The following is a 21,623-nucleotide window of genomic DNA, read 5'->3' as shown; positions in this document are numbered from 1 at the left end:
ACCGGCCCTCTCTCTGCGATGTCCTGGCTGCATGATGCAGCAGTGCAGTCCCCCTCTCCCAGTGGCCTTGAGAAGGCCAGCTGCTCGGAAATAATTCACGGCAGGCGGCGAATCCAATAACTTAGCTCCTGGGCCCCAGGGAGGGCGGATAGGCAGGGCATGTCTGAGGTGTAGACCATATAGAGTGCACGCACCGTATGCCTCAAATATTCCTAAATACATTCACTAATGACTCTAAAAGTTGCGCAGGGCCTAGTTTAACATATCTGAAACCCTGTGCTGCCTTCAATAGCATGCTGAGTTACTGCAAGTGTGTGGGAATGCACCCTGCATTCAGACAACTTGCTCCTCATTCTCGCCCTTCACTTTCATGCTCACCCTGCACTCACAGCGATCACAATTCCCTCTCACTGACCCCCATGCACTCACACCATTCACCCTGGACTCAGTGATCACTCTGATCTCACAATGCACTTGCGCTGTCGCATACCTCACTGTGCACTCACATGAGCACTCCTGCCACCCTCACAGCACAGAGGGTTAATGTGCCTGCTACAAAGAAGGTGTACCATGCAGATCAAAGAACTGAGGGGCATATGTTCAAGGAAGTTGCGGAGTGAGGCGTTAGCAGTCATGGGTTAAGGCCTCTCTCCGCCACTTCAGAAAAAGAAGGCTGCACCATATTTACAACAATATGCTTCAGCCTCGCGTTTCCCCTGCGCTGGCGCTACACTTAGCAGTGCCAACGCAGACACCATTGCACCATACTGAAAGGGCATCTGGGTACAGGGAAAATATTTTTTATGTACAGGAGGGAGACCTTCCTGTACATAAACAATCTTTAAATGTCATTTGTACCACTTCCATGTGTGCTGCTTAATGCAGCACACACAGAAATCACAAAATTGATTTTTTTTTAAAACATTACAAATACAAGGCATTTTGCTTTTTCCATGTGTGCTGCACAAGGCAGCCAACATGGATGAAGCAAAAACGAGGAGAAATAATGCATTTCTCCTAGTTTCGCCAGCTTTAGACCAGGTTTTCCCTGTTCTTAATTTTAACGCTGCCTCACTTTTACGCTGCATTTGTAAATAGGGGGCAACATCAAAATGAGTGCCTGTTGCAGTGGAACGCCCACGGCAACACCCACGGCCCACCGTTTCACGCTAAGCATAGCATGAAAGGGGGCCTTATTTACAAGGCAGCGTTAAGCCAAGTTAAGTGGCTTAACTCTGACTTGTAAATACGGCAATGCCCCTATCGCCACAACAACGTCGTAAAAAGTGACGGTGTTGTGTCTATATGGGCTTGTACATATGCCCCTAAGTATGATGAAACTATGAGTAGCACTATAAAAAAAATTATATGTTTGCCAGAAAGGTGCTATAGAGAGATGAGGTGCAATGTTGGTGGGTGGTAGTGAGGGTGTTCATGGAGGAGGAAACACTCATTGTTTTGAACATTATTTGCCGGATATGGCCCGGGATATGTGGGTGGCGGTCGATTATGTAGTGTACCAGATTCCAGTAATTTCTGTCAGGTGGTGGGGGGGCCCCACATTTAAAAAAATTCAGCTGGGGGGGCTCAACCTTCAAAAGTTTGAAGACCTCTGATCTAAGGCTTTTGTGACTGTAAATCTTTCCAGGCAAACAACCTTTTAGCACTGCTCAACACCTTCTGCAAAAGAAGCTCTTCTGTTATATGGAGTGTCTGTGCTCTGTAGGTGATTCAATACTTTCTACGGGGCAACAGACATTCCCAGACAACCTCTAGCATGCTCTAGACATTTACCCATAACGTCCGCTTTATTTTATTTAATACTTACATTTATGTTCTTTCCCGATAAAACACATTCTTCTATCCGTTGCTCTGAAGCTGGCCAGTGGATCTATGGGAAAAAAACAGACATAAGCTGTGTGAACATGTCCTGAGGGCACCTCAAAGCCACACTGGCACATATATAACACAATATAGCAAACCTGAACTCCAATTAAACAGCAGAGTTCAAACATTTTCCACTCCATATTTTAGCCCTCTGTACCTCCACTGACATGGAGAGTTAACACTCTTCTCGTGTCATAACGGAATTAATCTACCCTCCTCCATACTGCACAGCACAAACACGCAGATTACCAACAGCACTAAGGCAGTCACCAAGCCCTTTGAGTCCCTCTTAAGGCTTAGGCGCACCCAACTTGAGTAAAGGCAAACCAGAGCAAAAGCATCAGATGGTAAACACTCAAGAGATGATATACATAGTGGGAAAATACCCCAAAAGATCGTTCCAGACAACTTAGTCAATTATCAAGCATACCCAACACCACAGAGTAATGGGTCTCCACTCCTGCCCTCTACTGTTTCTCTGCCGTGCCTCTTCGACCTCTTTCTTGGGATAGTTAGAGTTCAAATACTCATCTTGACTCCACCACTGTTGTTCGACAGGGAAGTTATGTTGGTTGGATGAACTTCAAATGATGCAGTGATGGAGGTTGATTTAGGCTTCTTGCAACAGTATCGCAGAGAACACGAGCCTTGGAAAGCAACAGTTTGCCTCTGACATGTTGGGTGTTGCATCTATATGGAAAGGAGCAATGTTGGCATGGCTGGAAATGGTCATATTATGCTGGGAGGTAGTTGGTGGATGTTCTAGCTATAGCCAAGATGGAGTAAGCCCAACCAATAACATAAAACGGGTGTATGAGTTTGTAGATGGATAATGGTGAAGATGCAGGTGAAACTCTGATTGACAGAGACATGCAGTCAGTCAGTTTGTAGCAGGCCCTGGGTGTAGAGACTAAAAGTGGGGGAAGCTGTGATGTGATCATGCATATAGAAGCTGCTGTGAATTCAGAACAATCAGTACACGGTGAGGGGATTTACAGTTCAAAGTGGGCAAGATAAATGAAAGTTCGATGTAGCACCATTTGTCGTTAAACACTGAATGGGTTAGATGGGCCATCATAGGAGAAGGCTGGATAATGGAGGTGCAAACGTAAAGTCATTAGGAATACTGTATGCCTCAAGTTATGATAGGATGGTGACTAGCAGCTTTACCATGGAAGCTATCTTGAAGACTTCAAACAGAGTTGGTGTTACCAGAGGCACAAAGGTGGTACATGTAGCGCATAGAATGCTAGAGCTAGTGACAATGAAAGGGCACATGCTTTGGATATAGATGCTTTAGGGCTTACATAGTAGGAAGATGGCTTAATAAAATACTGGTGCTAAAAAGGAGATTACATCGGTAAACAAGGAGAGAGGAGATTAAAATGGATAGTGAAATACAGGACAATGGGGGAAAGATAGTAGGAAGGCATAGTCGAAATGTTGGCAACTAGTCTTTATCAGCAGAAATGTTGTAAGAAGAACATATACTGCCTTCATTTGAAGCCCCCTCAAAAACGCAAATCCACACCTGACTAAATTAAGCAGCACATTTAAGTTCTAAAGTGCAGACTTTTCAATATCATGATATCCTAAAAAAGCAGAACCTTATGTATTGCGCACTCTTTACTTCCCTCACCAATCTGGAGACATTGGAAATGTAATAGACAGGGATGTTGTGGATAAATTGGCATGTGGGTACAAGTGAATTGGTGTTTGTGAGAATCAAATGCATATTAATTTGCTCAGTTGTGGATAAAAAAAATAATAAAGACAGACATGGTGCACTGCAACCCACCAATCTTAGAGGGAGAGGGAACAACACTCTAGGCCTTATTTAGAGTTTAACGGATGTGGGACGTCAACCAAAAGTCGTCGGGTGCTCCGGCCAATTTTGTCAGTCTCAGTTTACAGATGTTAAGTGCAATATCTGCCTTCTTCTGGTGGATGTCCTGATCCACTAAACTCTAAATTAGGCCATTAGTTCAGACCTAAAGGCTTGTAAAAAACATACATTAAATTAACTGAATCCCCCCATGGGTTCCAATTCAAACAAGAGATGAAGGCTAGAAATCAAGCAGATCTTTGGTGGTGTAGTATCTTTGGGGTGCATCGAAGAAAAGGAAATTTTGAAATGCCGCTTACAATCAGAGGCTCCCTGTTGATGTCATGCAGATCCAGGGATAGAATGTAGTCCTTGCTTCCCACGTACATACGGTCGTGATCTTCGTCCTTGAGCAAGATGCGGTAATCTGTTGTGTTGAGCAGGAAGCTGAAGAAGTGTGCAGTCCCCGTTGACTTCAATTCTGAAACCAGATAGTGGTACGGAGGGATCAATAATAAAGGAAGGGATACTTTCTTTTCATGTATACTGAAGTTAAAACATGCATGAAACGCCAAGAGGATTTTCTACAGCAGGCAAGTTATAGAAAGTAACCCATCAATGCTTTTCAAGCAAGCCTATGCCACTTGCATAAGAGCCCCTGCTATTCGGTGGCACAACAAAGATAAGTATTCTTACCACTGATGCAAAGCCCAATTGGCCTAAGTGGTAGCAGATCAAGTATCTTGGGCATCGTTTCAGGGCTGGATCTTTTACTTGAAATTTGAACAGTGAGTTCGAAAATGACACCAGCCTTGCTCTTGCATGCAGTATACCCCAAACTAATCAAGATAACACTTCATAAACCAAAATACAAATACAATCAGGATATTTTACCATGTAAAGCCAAACACTGCCCTGTCTACCATCGCCTTTTGTGATGAGCTAAAGAAAGGGCTTTCATGCATGATGGGGTGACGCCAGATACGTATAGAGTATGTTTGTTAGCACACATGGTGTGGACTACATGTAGACTGAAACATTAACAACATTAAGAAAGTAGTAGTCAATTCATCATGACAGCCCAGGAGCAAGGTAAGAATCAGTGAGTTAAAACTAGGAAGAACTAAACGTGTTCAAAAGGTGGGCAACTAGTTCTTTCTATGGGTCCTGGGTCGAACAAGGAGGATATCCGAACAGAATACTAAAGCAACATGACAATACAATTTCTTTTAAACTATACTTCAATATAGTTTGCTCTTACAAGGGATTCAATTAGGTGAAAATATTTATAAATCTTAATAAATTCAAAGCTGTTTCGAACAAGTGGCTCCACAATATGTCTTGCACAGGTCCCCACAAATCCTTAACCCCTTCCACGCTCATGACGAGCTCAGCTCGTCATGAGGTACGCCTGTCGTACGCTCATGACGAGCTGAGCTCGTCATGTAACGCGGTAATTGCGAATCTTCAGCGCACAGCGGTAAAACGCTTAGCGCAGACGGTGTTAACATGACACTGGTTGAACCAAAATAATTTCTTCAAAGTAGAAGCGGATAGAAGCTTTCAGATTAGGCACATAAAACCGGTTAGGCAGCTCCAGTTAATTCTTTCCCCACAGTTGTGAGTTGTATCGCAGCATTAAAGATTGTTTGAGTCCCCAGGCTGGTTGAAATATACTTTTATATAAGCCACGATTCTTCTCCAGTGGGTCTGACAATGTTATAACAGGGTTGCAGTGCAACGTTTTTAGAACTGTAGCAGTGGAACGGTTCTCCCCTCAGGTTAACTTTGATGTAAAGCAGTGGTCTGATCATCTTATATCATTTAGTACATGGTGTGTTCATCCTGTATCATGTCATTTATTACACAGCAAATCCCAACTAACAACATGGTTGATATGTATTTGGAGTATGTTTATTTATTTATTGTATTTTTAATTTATAGTTGAACCTCTCTGAAACGTCAAAGAAAAGCAAAGGTCCCATTTGGGGCTATTGAACTTTTAAGTGAGTTCTACTCTACTCACACCTACTCTCCCTCATTCAGACTCCTGGTTCTGGGTTTTAACTATTCAGTCAACTCTCATTAGAAATAGCACCACCATTTACGAACAGTGATCTCTGTCCACTCCGGGTTTCAATATACCAACGCACTGCATGTAGGACTGTCAATACGGGTTCTTCATTGAAGGCTTGGAAGTTTGTGTGGTTATTGGGTGGACTATTTTTAGCTCCTCTTGAACACCAATACATGCCACACCTCACTCAGAGGCTAGATAAAAAGGTCTTCTACCTGAACATAGTTGAACAGCATTGCAACATGAACTAACACGAATGAGCACCCATGTACTAATTAACATCTGTCTGACCTGCCGGCTCCTCTCCTAAGAGGGAAGAGAAAGACCCTGCTCACCTTGGTTTCAGAAAAATTATACCAGAGCTCAAGCTCCAAACCCGCATGCTGGTAAATTTTGTTTGGAGTGATTTTCGGGTGCAGAATAAAAGGGCTAGCAAAGGTGAGTGATTCTTCACCCACCAACCATTACAAGGGGCAGTACTTCACTTTCAATATGTAGTGAAGGAAGACACCGTCGGGGCCTTCCTCCGGTATGGTGGCTAAATCTTCCGGGTGTAATATGGGATCGAGGCAGGAAGAGGTCTCCGTCTCTTGAAGCCAGTCCCATTCATTTCCAAGCCCTCACTGACTTCCTATCTTTCAGCATCACAGGTTCAGTGCAGAACAGCCCAACGTGGTAGGAAGACGGAGCGATTCCTCTCAGCTCAGCACAGCAGGAACCTACAGGATGCCAAGATCTCCAGAACATGATCCGATCCTGCACCTGCTACACCAGCGGAATGTCCTCCCCAATCCCAGGGACATCCCACCCACTGCTTCTCTCCCATACACACCACCCTCTTCCAAAGCATTCGATATCTTCTCATTAATTAACCCGAAGGTGCTTGACACCAGATCTGTGGAGCTAATGACTTCTGGACCTGTGGTCTCCTGGTTCTTGCAGCATCAAAGTTACTAAAAACAGGAGTGACAGGTTTCTAAAAGGTCAGGCCTTGCTAATGGAAAAACGTGAACCATTCCTTAACGAGGTGAACGGAGAAACTTATCCTCTTACCTTACCTCCTCCTTGTTCTCCACCTACGAAATGGGCCATTCTTTAGAACCAACAAGATTGATTAAAGTGGTTTAAGAGCAGAGATGTGACTGTACATATCCCTTCTGCTTTAAATGCTAACTGATGGCAGTAGCAGCTTCACAGATTATGATGCCCACTTCTAAATATAACACAAAAGACAGTTATTAGGCACCTGCTTCGGCACAATGAAGATGCTCAGGAAGAACTTCCCCTGGATTCCTCTCTCAGCCAGGAAGACCCTGATTCAGTCACTCCTGGTGAGTCGACTTGATTACGGCAATTCATTGCTCGTGGGAATAAGGGAAGATCTACTATCCAGACTATAGGTGGTGCAGAACACGGCAGCCCGCCTTGCCCTCAACAAACCGGCCCGGGCTCCTTCTGCCCCCTTTTGAGCCAGCTTCACTGGCTCCCGGTTAGGAAGAGAGCTATCTTTAAGAGGCTCTGTATGGTCTTTAGAGCACTACAGGGAAAAGGTCCCGCCTATCTCACAGATAAACTTATTTTGTACCAACTGGTTCGACAACTAAGATCAAGCAACTGCAATCTCCTGTGCATCCAAAGAATACATAGGGTTAAGATGGGGGGGGGGGAGGGGAGAGCCTTTTTCCATCTGGCTGGCAGTCACTGGAATAGTCTGCCACAGACCATTAGGGCCTGTGTGGAGCTAACTAGTTTTAAGAAACTACTTAAGACCTGGCTGTTTTAGATGAGTATGGCCTAGGAGTACCTATTTCTCGAAGCGCCGAGAGATCCCCCTGGGGATGATTCGCCTGTGCTCTATAAATGAGTAAAAGTAAAAGTAAAACAAGATGTCCATCACTTTCAAGCCAACAGCACCTAGTCAACCATGAATAGGCAACGTTGAAATGCTCAAGCAACTACGGTAACTGTCATATAATTGATATTCCTGCATTGCAAAAAGAAGTTGCTTATTACACGTAGCCCATCTGGACACCTATGCCCTTTAAGAAACAAAAGCTTGGTTAGAGTGAAATCAGTCCTCTGTCCTTGCTCTAGGCAGCACTGTAGCAACTGGTTGATGGTGTGACTCTCCTCTAGCCGAAAAGTAAAGCCCTGCCACCCAATCACTAATTATTTTGAGTGTAAAAGAATTTATCGGATCTTGCAGAGTCACATTCAATACTGTCACTTCTGATATATGCAAATCATGGCTCCAGGATCCTACCCAGCTCAGCCGCAAAACCGAAGGCATGAGGCTGAACAAAAATATTCCTGCCTCATCCCCGCTCATGCTGTCCTGTACCTCCCTCTTGGCACCTTTGCTTTCTTTTACGATTTGCCTACCCACTTCCTCATTAGGACTTGCTGTGTCGCTGCCTTCTCCACTCCTACCTATTCGATGGATCCCCATTACCCCCATCTCTTAAGGTCAGGTATAACAATCTTTATCACCCTTCCTTTCCAAATGCTAACATTGCACACCACAAGGGCTACCGGCCTTTGCTCAATGCGGCCCTGCTACGTGACAGGATACCCATCTTTTGCCCACCCTGTAACCAATTAGGATTCACAGTCCCTCTTCCTTGTGCATGCTGTGGTGACAAGGGAAAATGGAATTGGCCCACATGAAGCAGTGAATCTGTTGCCTTCATATCAGTTGTATTGAAATCTTTACTTCATGCACAGAGACATTTAACATATGGTGTTTAAAACCACAGCTAGATTTGCAGTAACACTTTACCTTGGTCACACAGGAAATTCTTTATAAATGACCTACATCGGTAGGGTTGGATTCATAACTTCTTGGCTACCAGAAATGACCAAATCACTAATTCGCACTACTTTTTCGACCATAAAACATAATTTTTCTCTGCCCTAACCATTCAATTATTTGTAATGGCACGACAGCAAAATATGCTAAAATATTTAGCTAACTGCTTTCCCCTGTTCCTTGCCAAAAGCGAATCCCTGAAGGCTTCGAGGGACAACCTAAAAAGGCAGCAAATTTACCAACCAGCAAACAAGTCCTCAAACTATTACAAGTTCAGAGATCAGAATCCGAAGAGATTCATTTTTGTTGATAAACTTATTGGGAGGAATTTGTAGGCCATGGCCTTCCCATAGTTAATCTATGCAACACTGAGTCAGACAGGAGATTCTGGCGGCTACGGCCAACAGCATCAGAGCAGAAAATACAGTCGACTGCAGACTTGCGTTTGCAACTGTGCAGTTTTGTAATTATAGTTAAGAGTAAAAAACTGAGCTAATTCTAAGTAAGTCTTTCAAATCAACTGTGCCAGTTTGATTCATCGAGCTCATATTTCAAAGACGGTAAGGTGCCACTTTATCGCTTTGCTGTGTTTAAAGATGCCCAATGGACAAAACCCGTGCAGTTTTGGACTCCTATCTATTTTCTATACCACATAGTCTCTGCTGTGCCATAGAATGGGCTAACCAGACTGGCACAGGACTAACCAAAGATCTTCCAACTTAACAGCTGAAAGTGATAAATGAGAAGAGAGAACGGGCCAGCACCTCTACTGGACATAAGCAGCTCTGTACTCACAATATATACTGGTGCAAAAAAGAGTTTCACAGAACTAGAAGAGTAGCATGCCACTTGTCTGTAGCATGAAAGGCTGCATGTACATCTGTGTATGTAGGCCAGAGAAGGATTCAGGGATTTTGGACTTGTTGCAGGGGCGTAGCATGGCCAGTAAGATTGGGGCGGGGAGGAGGGGGGAGCTTCAGATTTCCCAACTATCACGCTGGCACATAATGTTAAAATGCATTATACAATCAAGGCGCATGAGAGTGGCTTAAAGGGCAGTGGAAAGGGAGAGGAATGCCGATTGGTAGGGGCACAAAGCGAGACAAAGCACATTATTTTGTGAAATAACCCAACATTTTTTAATCATTTTCAAACAGAGAGGGAGAGAAGGTGTGTGTTTTTGTCTGTGTGTGTAAAAATTTCTTGTGAAATCCGACAGACACCGCACCATACCCGACTGAAAGCACCTGTACCCAACTATTTATCACAAAATACCTGTACTCGGTGGAGGGGGGAGTAAGGCCACACAGCAATTTATTTGCTTGACGAACCACACTTATTTTATTCAGTGCTGGGTGGAACAGAAATGTCAGAGCCAGGCCATTCAACTGGTCTTAATTCAGTTAATCGTTGTAGTGAATGGAGGAATAATTGGGTTACACTTGCCAGCCCAGTATGGAGAGCCAAGTGTCAGTCTGGGTTAAGGTGTGAGTGGATGAAGCTCTGGCACTGAGCCCTGCATTTTTTCTGAGCTGGGGTGACTTCAGAATTCCCATGTGTTGGCAGCTCTACCAGATAGCTTAATTAAACATGCTTATGTTTGACAAGCCAGCTGCAGCTGTGCGGCTTGCTCAAGCGGCTTGAAAGGCAGAAGAGGCATGTTACACAAGGCATTGGGAAGGGAGGCGCCTCTCACAACAAATTAAGCTGTAACGATGGGCATATGTGTTAGGGCAGAGGCTCTTTTTGCTTGGAACAGGAGGGCAGGCGAACTGATGACGCAATAATCTCCTGCTGGAAAAGACGACGAATGGGTGTAAGTCACCCACATTGCAGGTTAGTTGGTGAACTGACCTGGAAAGACATATTCCTTTGCGCCAGGAAATATTAGCAAGCACTTCCCTGCAGTCAAATGAAAGGCCAATGGTGTGCACCAGTCGTGACGCAACTGGGAGCTGGTTATATATACATATATAGAAATATAGCCACTTCTACATGGCTAGCAAGACCTTTCTGCAAATCAGGAAACATTGGCGTTAATTTACAATCAATCAAGGAATGGGAAGATGAGCTTTTGAATAATCATGATGCCCTTAAGATTCACATTGCCAAAATTCAATGGTGAGAGCTCCAACCAATCAGATAACACTTCTGACCAGCCATGACGTACTAGTAAACCATGGATGTTAATTTGCTGAAATTCCAGACTTAGAGGAAGTGACCTCATAAACCATTCAATTCCATTTGATACAAAAAGTTTCTGACTCTTTGTCTGACCCATAGCCTCTCACCAGCCTCAAATTCATTACTGGTGGGGAAAAGGGAGAACAACATGTGAAACAGAAAGTCATTAAACAGGGCAGTTAAGGTACTTCTTACTGTCTGTTCACACCTATTAGCCCTGACACATGGGCTAATGTAGGCAATGCCCGGGGTACCAGTGGGCCAGGTTTTATTGACATTGAAGTTATTAACATATCTTAAATTTGGAAAGGTCTTGCATGAGCCACAGCTTCCCACCAGCAGATAATCACTTGCTAGGGCATTCCACCAGTCAAGAATCAATAGTGATCGCTTTGCCCCAATCAAGAAACACAGGCTAGAGTGTACTCCTACAGGGAAAGAACTACCAATCAAAAAGCATCACAACCAGGAGAGAACTGCCAGGAGCTCCCGACTAACCAGAAGGCAACATTGCAATTTCCAACAAATTAAACCACTGACAAGCTTGCCTTACGATCAAGAAGCTACAGGTGAGAGTTTTCCATCACACAGCTGGCACTTGTGCAAGCTTTACTTCAGTCAAAGCACTGGCGATAGGTTGATACCAGTGACAATATTTGTCATCGATCGTTAGCCGTCAGTGAGCTTATCCAGTACAGATTATTGGGGGCAACTTTGCATCAGTCTCGACACTAGAGTAATGGCTTCCCATCGATCTCACACCAGAGTGAGCGCCCGACAACAAAGTATTTCCCAGAAGTTTGTCGCGAGAACAATGCAAGGTTAGATGGTCACCGTTGGATTACGGATCTGTGCTGTCCTTGGAAGTCGGCCAAGTGTATGAATGGAAACGTCGTATTCTACATAGCCTGGTCAATCATAAACCCAGGAACTCTTCACATTCCTTAAAGCAACAAACAATGGAAGACGACAAAAGGTCATTTATTCCAACACCTGTCTCATCGGAATGTGGACAAACCAGCCTCTGTCTCTTGCATCACAGGCAACAGGGTGCACTACATAAATGTTTTTGTTGTGGAGCAATACACATCTTGTTACTGATAACAGTTGTATCATGTTTTGTACACAATTCGTACATGAAAGCTCATTTTTTATTGTAAATTATGTGTTTAGGGACTCTGTGTGCACCCTGATGAAAACAATCTGATAATTTCAGAAATTGAAAAAAAAAAAAAGAGGGGGGAAGGGAGAGAGAGAGAGAGAGAGAGGAAAGAGAGAGGGGAAGAGAGAGAGAGAGAGAGAGAGAGAGAGAGAGAAAGAGAAAGAGAAAGCAAGAGAGAAAGAGAGAGCGAGAAAGAGAGAGAAAGAGAAAGAGAAAGAGAGAGAGAGAGAGAGAGAGAACACACAAAGCCCCCTAATTGTCACATTATATTGGAATCAGTGTAGCTGCCACGTTGTCTTACTATGGAACATTGTGAATTGACAAATCGGGCTTTACATTGAACTCTGAATATTTTCTCCTCTGTTTCTATATCTGATTAGGTGATTGGAAGCTGGTTTATCAATTTTGTTTTGTAACATAAGCAAATTTCTGGCACTTTTAAGAGCAGTTAATGTGTGCAGGCTCTTCAAGACAAAATAGGGCTTTGGGAGGGGAGGCTGACAAGCGGGAGGCCTGCTCCTCCCGAGGGCGGTTTTGGGCGGGGGGGGGGGGGGGGAGCCAGCACCTCAGTTGGGCTGGTTGGGCTTTGTGGGCTACTTTTGGGCTGGGTGGGCTATCTTTGGGCTGTCTTTGGGCTGGGGTCATATATAGCCGGCCATTTTAGGGAACTACCCACCAATTTGGTGTTAGTGACCTGGCAGCCGGTTGTGGGTGGTACTGGGGGATTTATTGCTTTTGGCTTACCGCTTTTATTGCTGTGGGCCTCTCGCTTTCTTGGAATATCGCCTGATTTTCCTTTGGCTTCTTGCTGTGGGTTTTTGGCGTGGTGTGGTGGTTGCGGTTGTGCGGGAGTACCTGGTATCATTTTGCCTGCTTCCTCGTGATGGCACGTTTGGAAGATCCCCAGTGGTGGAGGCCCTCCGCCTCCTCAAAGATGCGGGCTGCATGGATATCCTGCAGCCCAAGATCGCGGCGAGTGATGCCGCGGTGGTGCTCACTGTGGAGCCGGCGTGTGTGCGCCAGCGGCTGGGAGTAGAGGGTGGGGGGCACAGCCGGGGGGGTGGGAGACAGGGTGAGGCTCGGCTGCGTAGCAGGAGTGGCAGCCCGGGTCTGCGGCGGCCCGAGGCCCAAATTGAAGTTTGCGGAGGGGCTCCGCGTGTGGAGCACCCAGCAGGGGATTCGTTGCGGAAGGTGGGTGGGGCTCGGGGGCGGGGCTGGAGGGGCGAGAGGGAACACAGAGGCGAGAGCAGGTGGGGGGATGCCCTCACACAGGAGAGTGACGGGGGCGTCTCCCCTCCTGATTGAAAGCTCAGGGGACGAGGAGGCGGAGGGGGGTGGGAGGGGCCGGAGAGGGTGCTGGGTACTCACTGGGTGGGGCTGGGAACTTTGGGGGGGGGACAAGTAGGCCGCAGACCCCGAGGGTGGGGCCGGCAAGGAGCGAGCAAGGCAGGTAGCGCGGGGGGGGGGATTTGTCCGCGGGGGTGGTTTTGGGTGGCGGATCACTGCGATGTGTAGGCCCGGGGGGGGGGGCTGGGGTGGTCGGGGGCCAGTAGGGGGGGATGGGGGAAATCGGGGGGAGCGTCCGGGGTAGAGAGGGGGTACGGGGCTTTTGGGGGAGGGTGTTTCCGTGCGACGGGAGTTGGAGTCCCTGGTGTGGAGTGATGGGGAGGAGGAGGAGGGCGGCTGGGGGTTTGGGGGGTGGGTTTGAGGGGCACGGGATGGGATGTGGGGACATGGCGGGATACCCCTTTGCATTGGGGGGGTCATTCAGCGGGGGTGGGGAGGGGTGCGGGGGGATGGGGCGGGGTGGGGAAACGTTTTAACCCCGGCATGCTGGACTCCACTTATTTTCCCTGACAGGAACGTGTGGCGAGGTGCTCGGGAGAACAGCATGCGGCTCAACTCCACCGAGAGGATGGGCCGTCTCTGCCTTAGACAGGCGGTCGCGGTCCCACGAGGGACCATACGATGGCGTCCTACAGGAGGCGGGCGGTAGGTCCCCGCCAGCCCCACCCCGAAGGGTCGAGACGCCGCCGGGGGACGGGGAGGAGGTCCGTCAGTACTGATCAGGACCCTGAGAAATATCATGAGGAGAGGAGGAGGGAGAGTGTGGATTTGGGGGAACTACTACGTACCTGTAGGGAATTGGCAGGACTAAGCCGGCTGGAGCCAGTGGAGGGCGGCCGAGGGCAGGATTTGGAGGATGTCACGGGTATGGACCAGGTGGACGAGATGTCCCAGCTGGACTATGAGGAGGACAGCATGGAGGATGGGGAAATTCGGGAGGGGTGGGAGGCGGGACAGGACGGGGGGAGCGGAGTAATGCTGTTACTAGTGTTTTGCAGGCGCACAAGAAGGGCAGAACGGAGAGAGTGCCCCCCCCGCTCAACTGGTTAGGCGGCGGGATCCAGTGCGGACGCCAGCCTTGACGCCAGGTAAGGAAGGTGGTGAAGCGGGGAGCGGGTCGGGATGAATCCCACGGGGGAAGGTGTCAGTGGGGACAGATGCTAAAGGAGGGGAAGGAGGGGAAGAAGGGGTGCGCCTTAATAATGGAACGTATGTGAAGGACACGGGGTGGGCCCGGACGAGGCGGGCGTCGGCGGGTCCGGGGACACTAAGATGGACGGGGCGGGCATCGGCGGGTTAGGGGATGCTAAGAAGGACGAGGGGAGCATGGGGGGTACAGCAGGGAAGGAGAGTCTTGATATACCGGTGCGCAAGCTACCTTATATGGGCATTACGAAACCCCTGGGGGCGCACTTGTCGCTGGCTAACAAGGAGAATATTTGGAAAGGGGATTATCTGGATATTCTGAAGTTCTTGCACCGTGAGCTGACAGTGACGGAGGGGTCAAAAGAGGAGGAACAGGAGTTGGCGAGGCGGCCAAAGGTCCCTCTGAACATAGAAAACTGGTCGGCGGGGTTTTTGATATTCGCCAGCGTGTACTGCGAAAAGTACCTGGACCGGGCAGTCGCACTTTTTAAATATATGGACATGATCCTGCGGGTGCAGGTCAAGTATGGGGGTTATGCGTGGTCGTATTATGATGAGGAGTTTTGAGCACGCTTGGCAGCGGACCCGGAGGTGAAGTGGGGGGAGCTCGACTCGGACCTGTATCAGCAGACCATGGGTGGGGCGAAGTTTGGGAAGATGATTTATATGGCTGCGGCCTACCGCAGCACTTCCTTACTTTCCGGCCCGCCCCACCCGTGGGGGGGTGGGGCAGGGAGAGGGTGTCGCTACTACCACAGCGGGAGCATGTTGGGACTACAACAAAGGCGCGTGTGCCAGACAGTACTGTCGATTTCGGCATGAGTGTTCTAAATGCAGGAAACGACACCTGGTGGTGCCCTGCTGGGGAGTTGGGGGCGGTAACCAGAGTCAACAGCCCGCGACGGCAGGGGCACAATCCGGGGGCAGGGGAGGCAGAAGGGGTCAGAGAGCACTGGGAAAAAGCTCCTACGCCGGTTAAGCGGGACCAGCTGGAGACCCTTTTAGCGTCTTATCCACGGACCGAAGACGCGGGCGTGTTGGGGAGGGTTTCCGGGAAGGTTTCTGGCTGGGGTATGAAGGTCCGAGGAATGCCCCGTGGGCCGAGAATTTGAAATCGGTCAATGCGCACAAGGCAGTGGTGTGGGACAAGTTGTTCAAGGAGGTGCGGGAGGGACGCATGGCAGGCCCCTTTCGGGAGGCGCCCTTTCGGGATTTGATTATCTCTCCTATCGGTGTGGTACCGAGGAAGGAGCCGGTGCAATTTCACCTGATTCAGCATCTGTCGTGGCCGGAAGGAACGTCGGTAAATTACTATATATCAGCGGAGCTGTCATCGGTGTCTTACTCTTCCGTGGATGTGGCGCGGCGGCTAGTGGCGTCAGTAGGGGCCGGCGCCTTCATGGCAAAATGCGACATTAAGTCGGCGTTCAGGCTGCTACCGGTACATCCGGAGGATCACCAGCTGCTGGGGATCCAGTCGAGGGGACATATTCGTGGACAAGGCGTTGCCCATGGGATGTTCGATCTTTTGCGCTTTATTTGAGTGCTTCAATACCTTCTTGCAGTGGGCTTTTTCGACTGGAAATGGCACGTCACCATCTCGTCAGATGTGGCAGGGGTGGGCGGTTTCGGTCTGTACTGGCGGGGGATGTGGTGCGCTAAGGAATGGCTGCCGCATTGGCAGGGTGGGGGGCGGAGTACCGCATTCCTGGAGCTATTCCCGCTGGTGGTGGCGGCGGTGACGGTGTGGGCGCAAGAGCTAGCACTCAAACGGCTGATTTTCAAAGTGGACAACATGTCGGTAGTACAGGTCGTCAATAGGCAGTCGACCAGGGACCCACAGGTGCTCAAGCTGCTGAGGGTGTTGGTGCTGCGATGTTTGGAACATGAAATTTTGTTTCAAGCCCGACATGTGCCAGGGGTGGACAATGACATTGCGGATGCTTTGTCTAGTTCACAGTGGCAGAGGTTCCATGGGCTAGCCACGGAGGCGGACAAATGTAAGACGCCGGTACCATTGGAAATGTGGTCAGTGGGAGAGACCGGGTCGTACAACTGGTAAGAGCGTCGGTGGCCATTTCTACCTGGAGGGCGTACGAGCAGGCATGGCGGGAATTTTTGGAAAGTGGGGCAGTGCGGCAAGACGATCGCTGGCTATGGGGCAAACAAGTGGTTCCGTTTATCCTGCGGATGATGGAGAAGGGGATGTTGAAAGCGAGGATGGCCGGCATGTTGTCAGCCGTCGCTTTCATGGGGAAATTGTGGTGGGGTTACGCGCCATCAGCGGGGGAACTGGGAACGCGTCTATTGGAAGGTTGGGTGTGGGAGAAGAATGCAGCAGTTAGCCGGTGCCAGCCCATCACGGAGGGTATGCTCGGAGGTTTGATACGGCTTTTGCCGACGATTTGCCACAACCGAGAGGAGACCATTCTGTTTTCCACGCTCATGTCGTGGATGTATTTTGGGGCTTTTCGGGTTTCTGAATTGGTGGGGCTCAAGGGTAGGCCAGGGTTTCTTTGCGGGGAAGTGGAACTGAGAGCTCAGGAGGTGGCGGTGCTGTTACGGCGTTCCAAGACCAACCAACGGGGAGCGGGGAAGTGTGCCCGGATGTAGTAGTCATTCACCTGGGGGAGAATGATTTAGTTCAGTGCAAGGGCCTAGCTTTGGTGAAGCAGCTGAAGAGTGATTTGTTGGAGGTACGGCGCAAGTAGTCCGGCTGCCATATCATATGGTCGGAGTTTATACCAAGGTGGATTTGGAGCGGAGCGGAGCAGCCGGCGGCCATAGATAGGGCACGTAGGAAGATCAACCGGGAGATGATGAGTTTCTGAGAGAAGGAAGGTCTGGGTAGGATGGAACATCCAGAGCTGCGCTATGGGGCGGTGTATTTTTTTAGGGAGGACGGAGTCCACCTCTCTCGGTATGGGATGGAGCTGTATATTGTGCAATTGAAGGAAGCTCTGGTGAACTGATGGTATATGACACATATATATTTTTTACTTACTCTCCCCCTTTTTTCTATGGAAACAAAACACTGTGACAGGGATATACATCTGTATAGTTAACGTGTTGAGGATTGTGAAAGTGTGCACAAACCCGCAAATGTCTGTCCCCAGAAGTCTAAAGTGTTTAGTGTTGTTGGTGGATTAGGCCTGATTTTGTATATTATAGTGTGAGTGGGGGGTGGCCTTTTCCCTTTATTCCCCCTTGTGCTCCCATTATTTTGATATTCTCAAAGATACACATACTCCTAGCTCATTATGTGAAATGCTGCAGTGGAAGATACATGGACGACAAGCAGCACCCACAAGCCAACCTGCCAATTTTGCAGACACAAGGCTGGTAATCCAGCATCCCACAGGGTCAGCTTTACAATGATAATCACCCTTGCTGGGAGATATGATAGTGATGTGCAATTACACTGTTTTCAGTAAACAAACTATAAAGCTTGAGCATGGTACCGTGTGTGTCAACAATTGATTCTTTATCCGTTGGCAGAACTAGACTGAGGAAGTAACAGCCTAAGATCACTAAAGTGATGAAAAACTAAAGCTACTGCAACTCATGCTTTCCTCAGCAGGAGCTAATGCACTGCTTATAAAATGCTATGTGAAAAATCAAGTTGGTCAAACACCTCTATCGCTATGGAGGCCAGACCACATCGTGTTTTAAAGCTACCATAGCCTGATTATGCCTGTTCCAGCACTTGGTATAAGTAATACCACAACGGGTAAATACGCACACCGCAGTGTCTGTGTTACCTCAGTCTTTCGGTTTGGCACTTCTGAATTATGGATTCTGTGGTAAAGCCATGTTTGCCCCTTCAAGCTACAAGACTTGGAACGTAGCAGTGTTTCCCTGCACAAACTACAAACTGTGCCGAGTTTTACCTGTAATCCTGATTTACGCGTTTGAAACTCTTTTTTTCCAGAATCTGTATTACCACCTCTAATTTAAAAAGGCACCCAGTGATTTACTACTGTTCTCAAACGTATTACAAGGGCTGAGTGTGATCGGACGTATTTACATAGCTAACCCATAAGGCAAGTTCTGGCCTGATTGGCTCCCTGTAATCAAGCAAATAACTCCCAACACAAAAAATAAAGAGTAACAAATACAACGAACTCTACCCCAAATTTCCACTCACTGCCCTCATAACAAGAACAAGCAGTATGTGCCTCAATAAGAGACATGTCCGGTTTGAGGGACGTGCAGGAGGCTTTAATGGACATATGTTTACAGTTCATTTCAGATTATGGATATATTTGACAAGCATCATCCACTTAAAATTGATTTAGGTATATCTTTTTTTTTACTCGGTTGGAATACGTTTTCCTCATAAGTTACACATATAGGAAGTAAAATACTCCGATGTGAAACCCTGAGTAGACCTAAGCGGGGTGATACCGTTTTGTCAGAAACTATTTACTTAATTAAAGGTCAGTTAGTTTCCTTTTAACATTCTATGCAGCCAACTACAAATTTTGTAACTGATCAAAAGAATGACTGTTGCAGAATACATTTTCCTTATGTTTACTGCAAATCATTGTCTCTTACACAAATTTGAAAATGAAGAATTCAAATTAATCTCTTACTCACATTTTTGGGTTGTCTGATGTTTAATGATTCACCACTATGCAATAACAGATTTGTTTACCATTAAAAAGGCCAGGTTTCCATATTTATTGATGTTCACACAAATACAGTTCGAAAACATTCTGGTTCCCTGGTAGTATTTATTTATAGAAAGAGAAAAAAAGGAAAGCGGGTATTCCCAGGCTGTCACTAAACCTTCCAAGCCAATGACTGTGCAGACTAACAGGATAACAGGTATATATATATATATATATATATATATATATATATATATATATATATATATATATATACATATATATATATATATATATATATATATATATATATATATATATATATATATATATATATATATATTTGTTAAATGAAGATATCCACACATGTAGCCTGGTTCTGAATTAATTCATCCATTCTATTTTAGTCGACGGTTATCCTGATAGCTAACTCTCCATATTCCCTGAAGAAGAAACCAGCTCAATTTCTGGGTCTGGTATCATCTAAAGAAACTACATTGAGATTACACCTCCCAAGTACCTTTCCTTCACTGTATTCCTGGCTCCTACTTTTAATTTATTCAAATGACCAGATTCAGGATGGCCCTCTTGCTTCAGCTTTTCTTCAAAACTGTTTCAAGGAAATTAATGGTTTCAGAGAAAGATTCTGGAATCCAAAGGGATCTTGTGAATCATCCCTAATGGTTGAGCCTCTTCACATAATAAGCAAATTCCATGATTTAAAGTAATTTAGAAGCCAGTATAAGTACTCTGTTCCACTTTAGACATCACACCTAAAGAAAAATTGTTGGTAAATTGAAATAGGCTTTTTGGTCTGGTCTGGCAGGCATCATACCGAAGAAGCAAGAATTCTCTAGTCTTATTTAAATTACCTCTTTTAAGCAAAACATGTATATGGATTTGATGTGCAAACTATAGAATGATAGTATCCTGACCTCTTTACCTCTCCGTCTATGGCATCCTCAAAACATTTTCTGTTTCTTACAATCTTATTTCTGCCCATTTTAAACACAACTCATCTGTGTATTAGTAGGTGCCTAGTGCTTAATGGTGCACTTCTCAGATAACATCTTAAAAAACTGGTCAGACCATTTTTTCAAGGCTGCGCAGTTCCCCATTATGACACTAATGTGTCTTTATCTCAAAGATTGCTTTTCACATCTTTAAACTACTAACAATGAGGGTTGGTTGTCTACACCTGTGTCCTCCAACTGAGAAGGCTATGTGGATTCACAATCCTCTCCTCCTTAGATAACTAAACCACAGACCTACCTATCTTGTCTGCAAGAGAACAAAATAGGTATCTGCACTTCAAACAGAAAGCTCCAGTCGGTGTGGTAGGTCTCCTGCAATTTTGTGCTTCTTTCCCTGGCAGATGAGGCTCAAACTCAACCTAAAAAGAGTTGTGATCCTCAAGGCAAACTGTTGGCTGGACGGGGTGTAAAAGGATGATGTGCCTTACGTTGCGGAAATCAGACCAGACATTCCAAATTATCAGCAGCAGGAAGGGTGGTCTTCTCCTGGGTCATTGAGCGAAGCTGTGCAAGCTTCTAAAAGAGTAGCGAGACACACGCCTTATTGGAAGTTCCGTCGTTCCAAGATCATGAAAGCTGACAAAGAGAAACTTAATTTTTCTACAAGGAATTTCAGAACTCCCTCCACTCTTGTTCTCTTGCAGGTCAGAACACTGCAAAATGCATGCTTCTCCTCATCTATATATCCTTGTGTTCATTATACAGCTTCGCCTGTTTTACTTTGCTTACTTTATTATGCACAGTTAGATAAAACAGAGCTCCCATGAACTTCGATTGGTTGCTATAATTATCTATAATTATCTGGGCATTCTGCAACCTCATTTCTACTGCAGAATATTTGATGAATTTGGGAAGCAGGAGGCCAACGGAGTCAAAACTTCTTAGATTTGTCACGTTGGTGGCTCTAGATGATTTACTATCAGAGTTCCTGTCTAGATATGGTAGTGGAAATCCTGTTTCTGTCCTATCAGTAGAGTGATATCCTGATGGAAACCCTGCCCCATTAACCAACACACTGCCTCTGCTGGAAAGGCTACCTTCAATGGAATGCTATTCTCTTCATAGGTACAATGGAAAGCCTCCTGTTGACTGACACCACCACCAATTGTTTTCATAACGTTCTTGCACTAACAGCGGCCACTCCCTAGATCACTATTACTGGAGAAGTAGGAAGCTTCCTCTCACGGACCCTGGTGAACTTGAGGCTGCTCAATGAAGGTTCAGGCTGAGGAGGGAAGGTACATCTTCAATTACATATAAAAGCACTATTTGTGAGGTCTAACTCAGCAAAGACAGACGGAGCAAGCTCAGGATATCACAGTTGTCTGTCATTTCTGCTCAAGGGTTCGAGTGGGAGATTGGCTCGGAGCCATCGATCTCAATGACTCAACAGTTATTGCTAGTTTCACTTGCTCCAGTACCAAGGTCTTTGTCTTTCCTCCTAAAATGTAATCAGAAATCATCAACCTTCTGGCCTAAAACAAGTTTTGCAAACAAAATAGTCCTGAAAAGCAGATATCAATAAGGTATAAGAAGTGC

General features: G+C 46.5%; 1 protein-coding gene across 2 annotated transcripts in view; it reads right to left on the bottom strand.

Annotated features, from left to right (window-relative positions):
• Positions 1 to 21,623, bottom strand: part of SEMA3F (semaphorin 3F) — a 329,656-nt gene that overhangs the window by 115,453 nt on the left and 192,580 nt on the right. For both annotated transcript variants that reach the window (XM_078661253.1, XM_078661252.1), the window contains exons 3-4: positions 4,033 to 4,193; positions 1,829 to 1,891 (exon numbers count right to left, since the gene is read on the bottom strand). In XM_078661253.1, coding sequence (XP_078517379.1) covers positions 1,829 to 1,891; positions 4,033 to 4,193 — 224 coding nt within the window. The remainder of the gene's footprint in view (positions 1 to 1,828; positions 1,892 to 4,032; positions 4,194 to 21,623) is intronic.

This window comes from Lissotriton helveticus, chromosome 9 (genome assembly GCF_964261635.1).
Source record: "Lissotriton helveticus chromosome 9, aLisHel1.1, whole genome shotgun sequence".
Lineage (NCBI taxonomy): Eukaryota > Metazoa > Chordata > Amphibia > Caudata > Salamandridae > Lissotriton > Lissotriton helveticus.
This window is presented reverse-complemented; position numbering and strand designations above follow the sequence as displayed.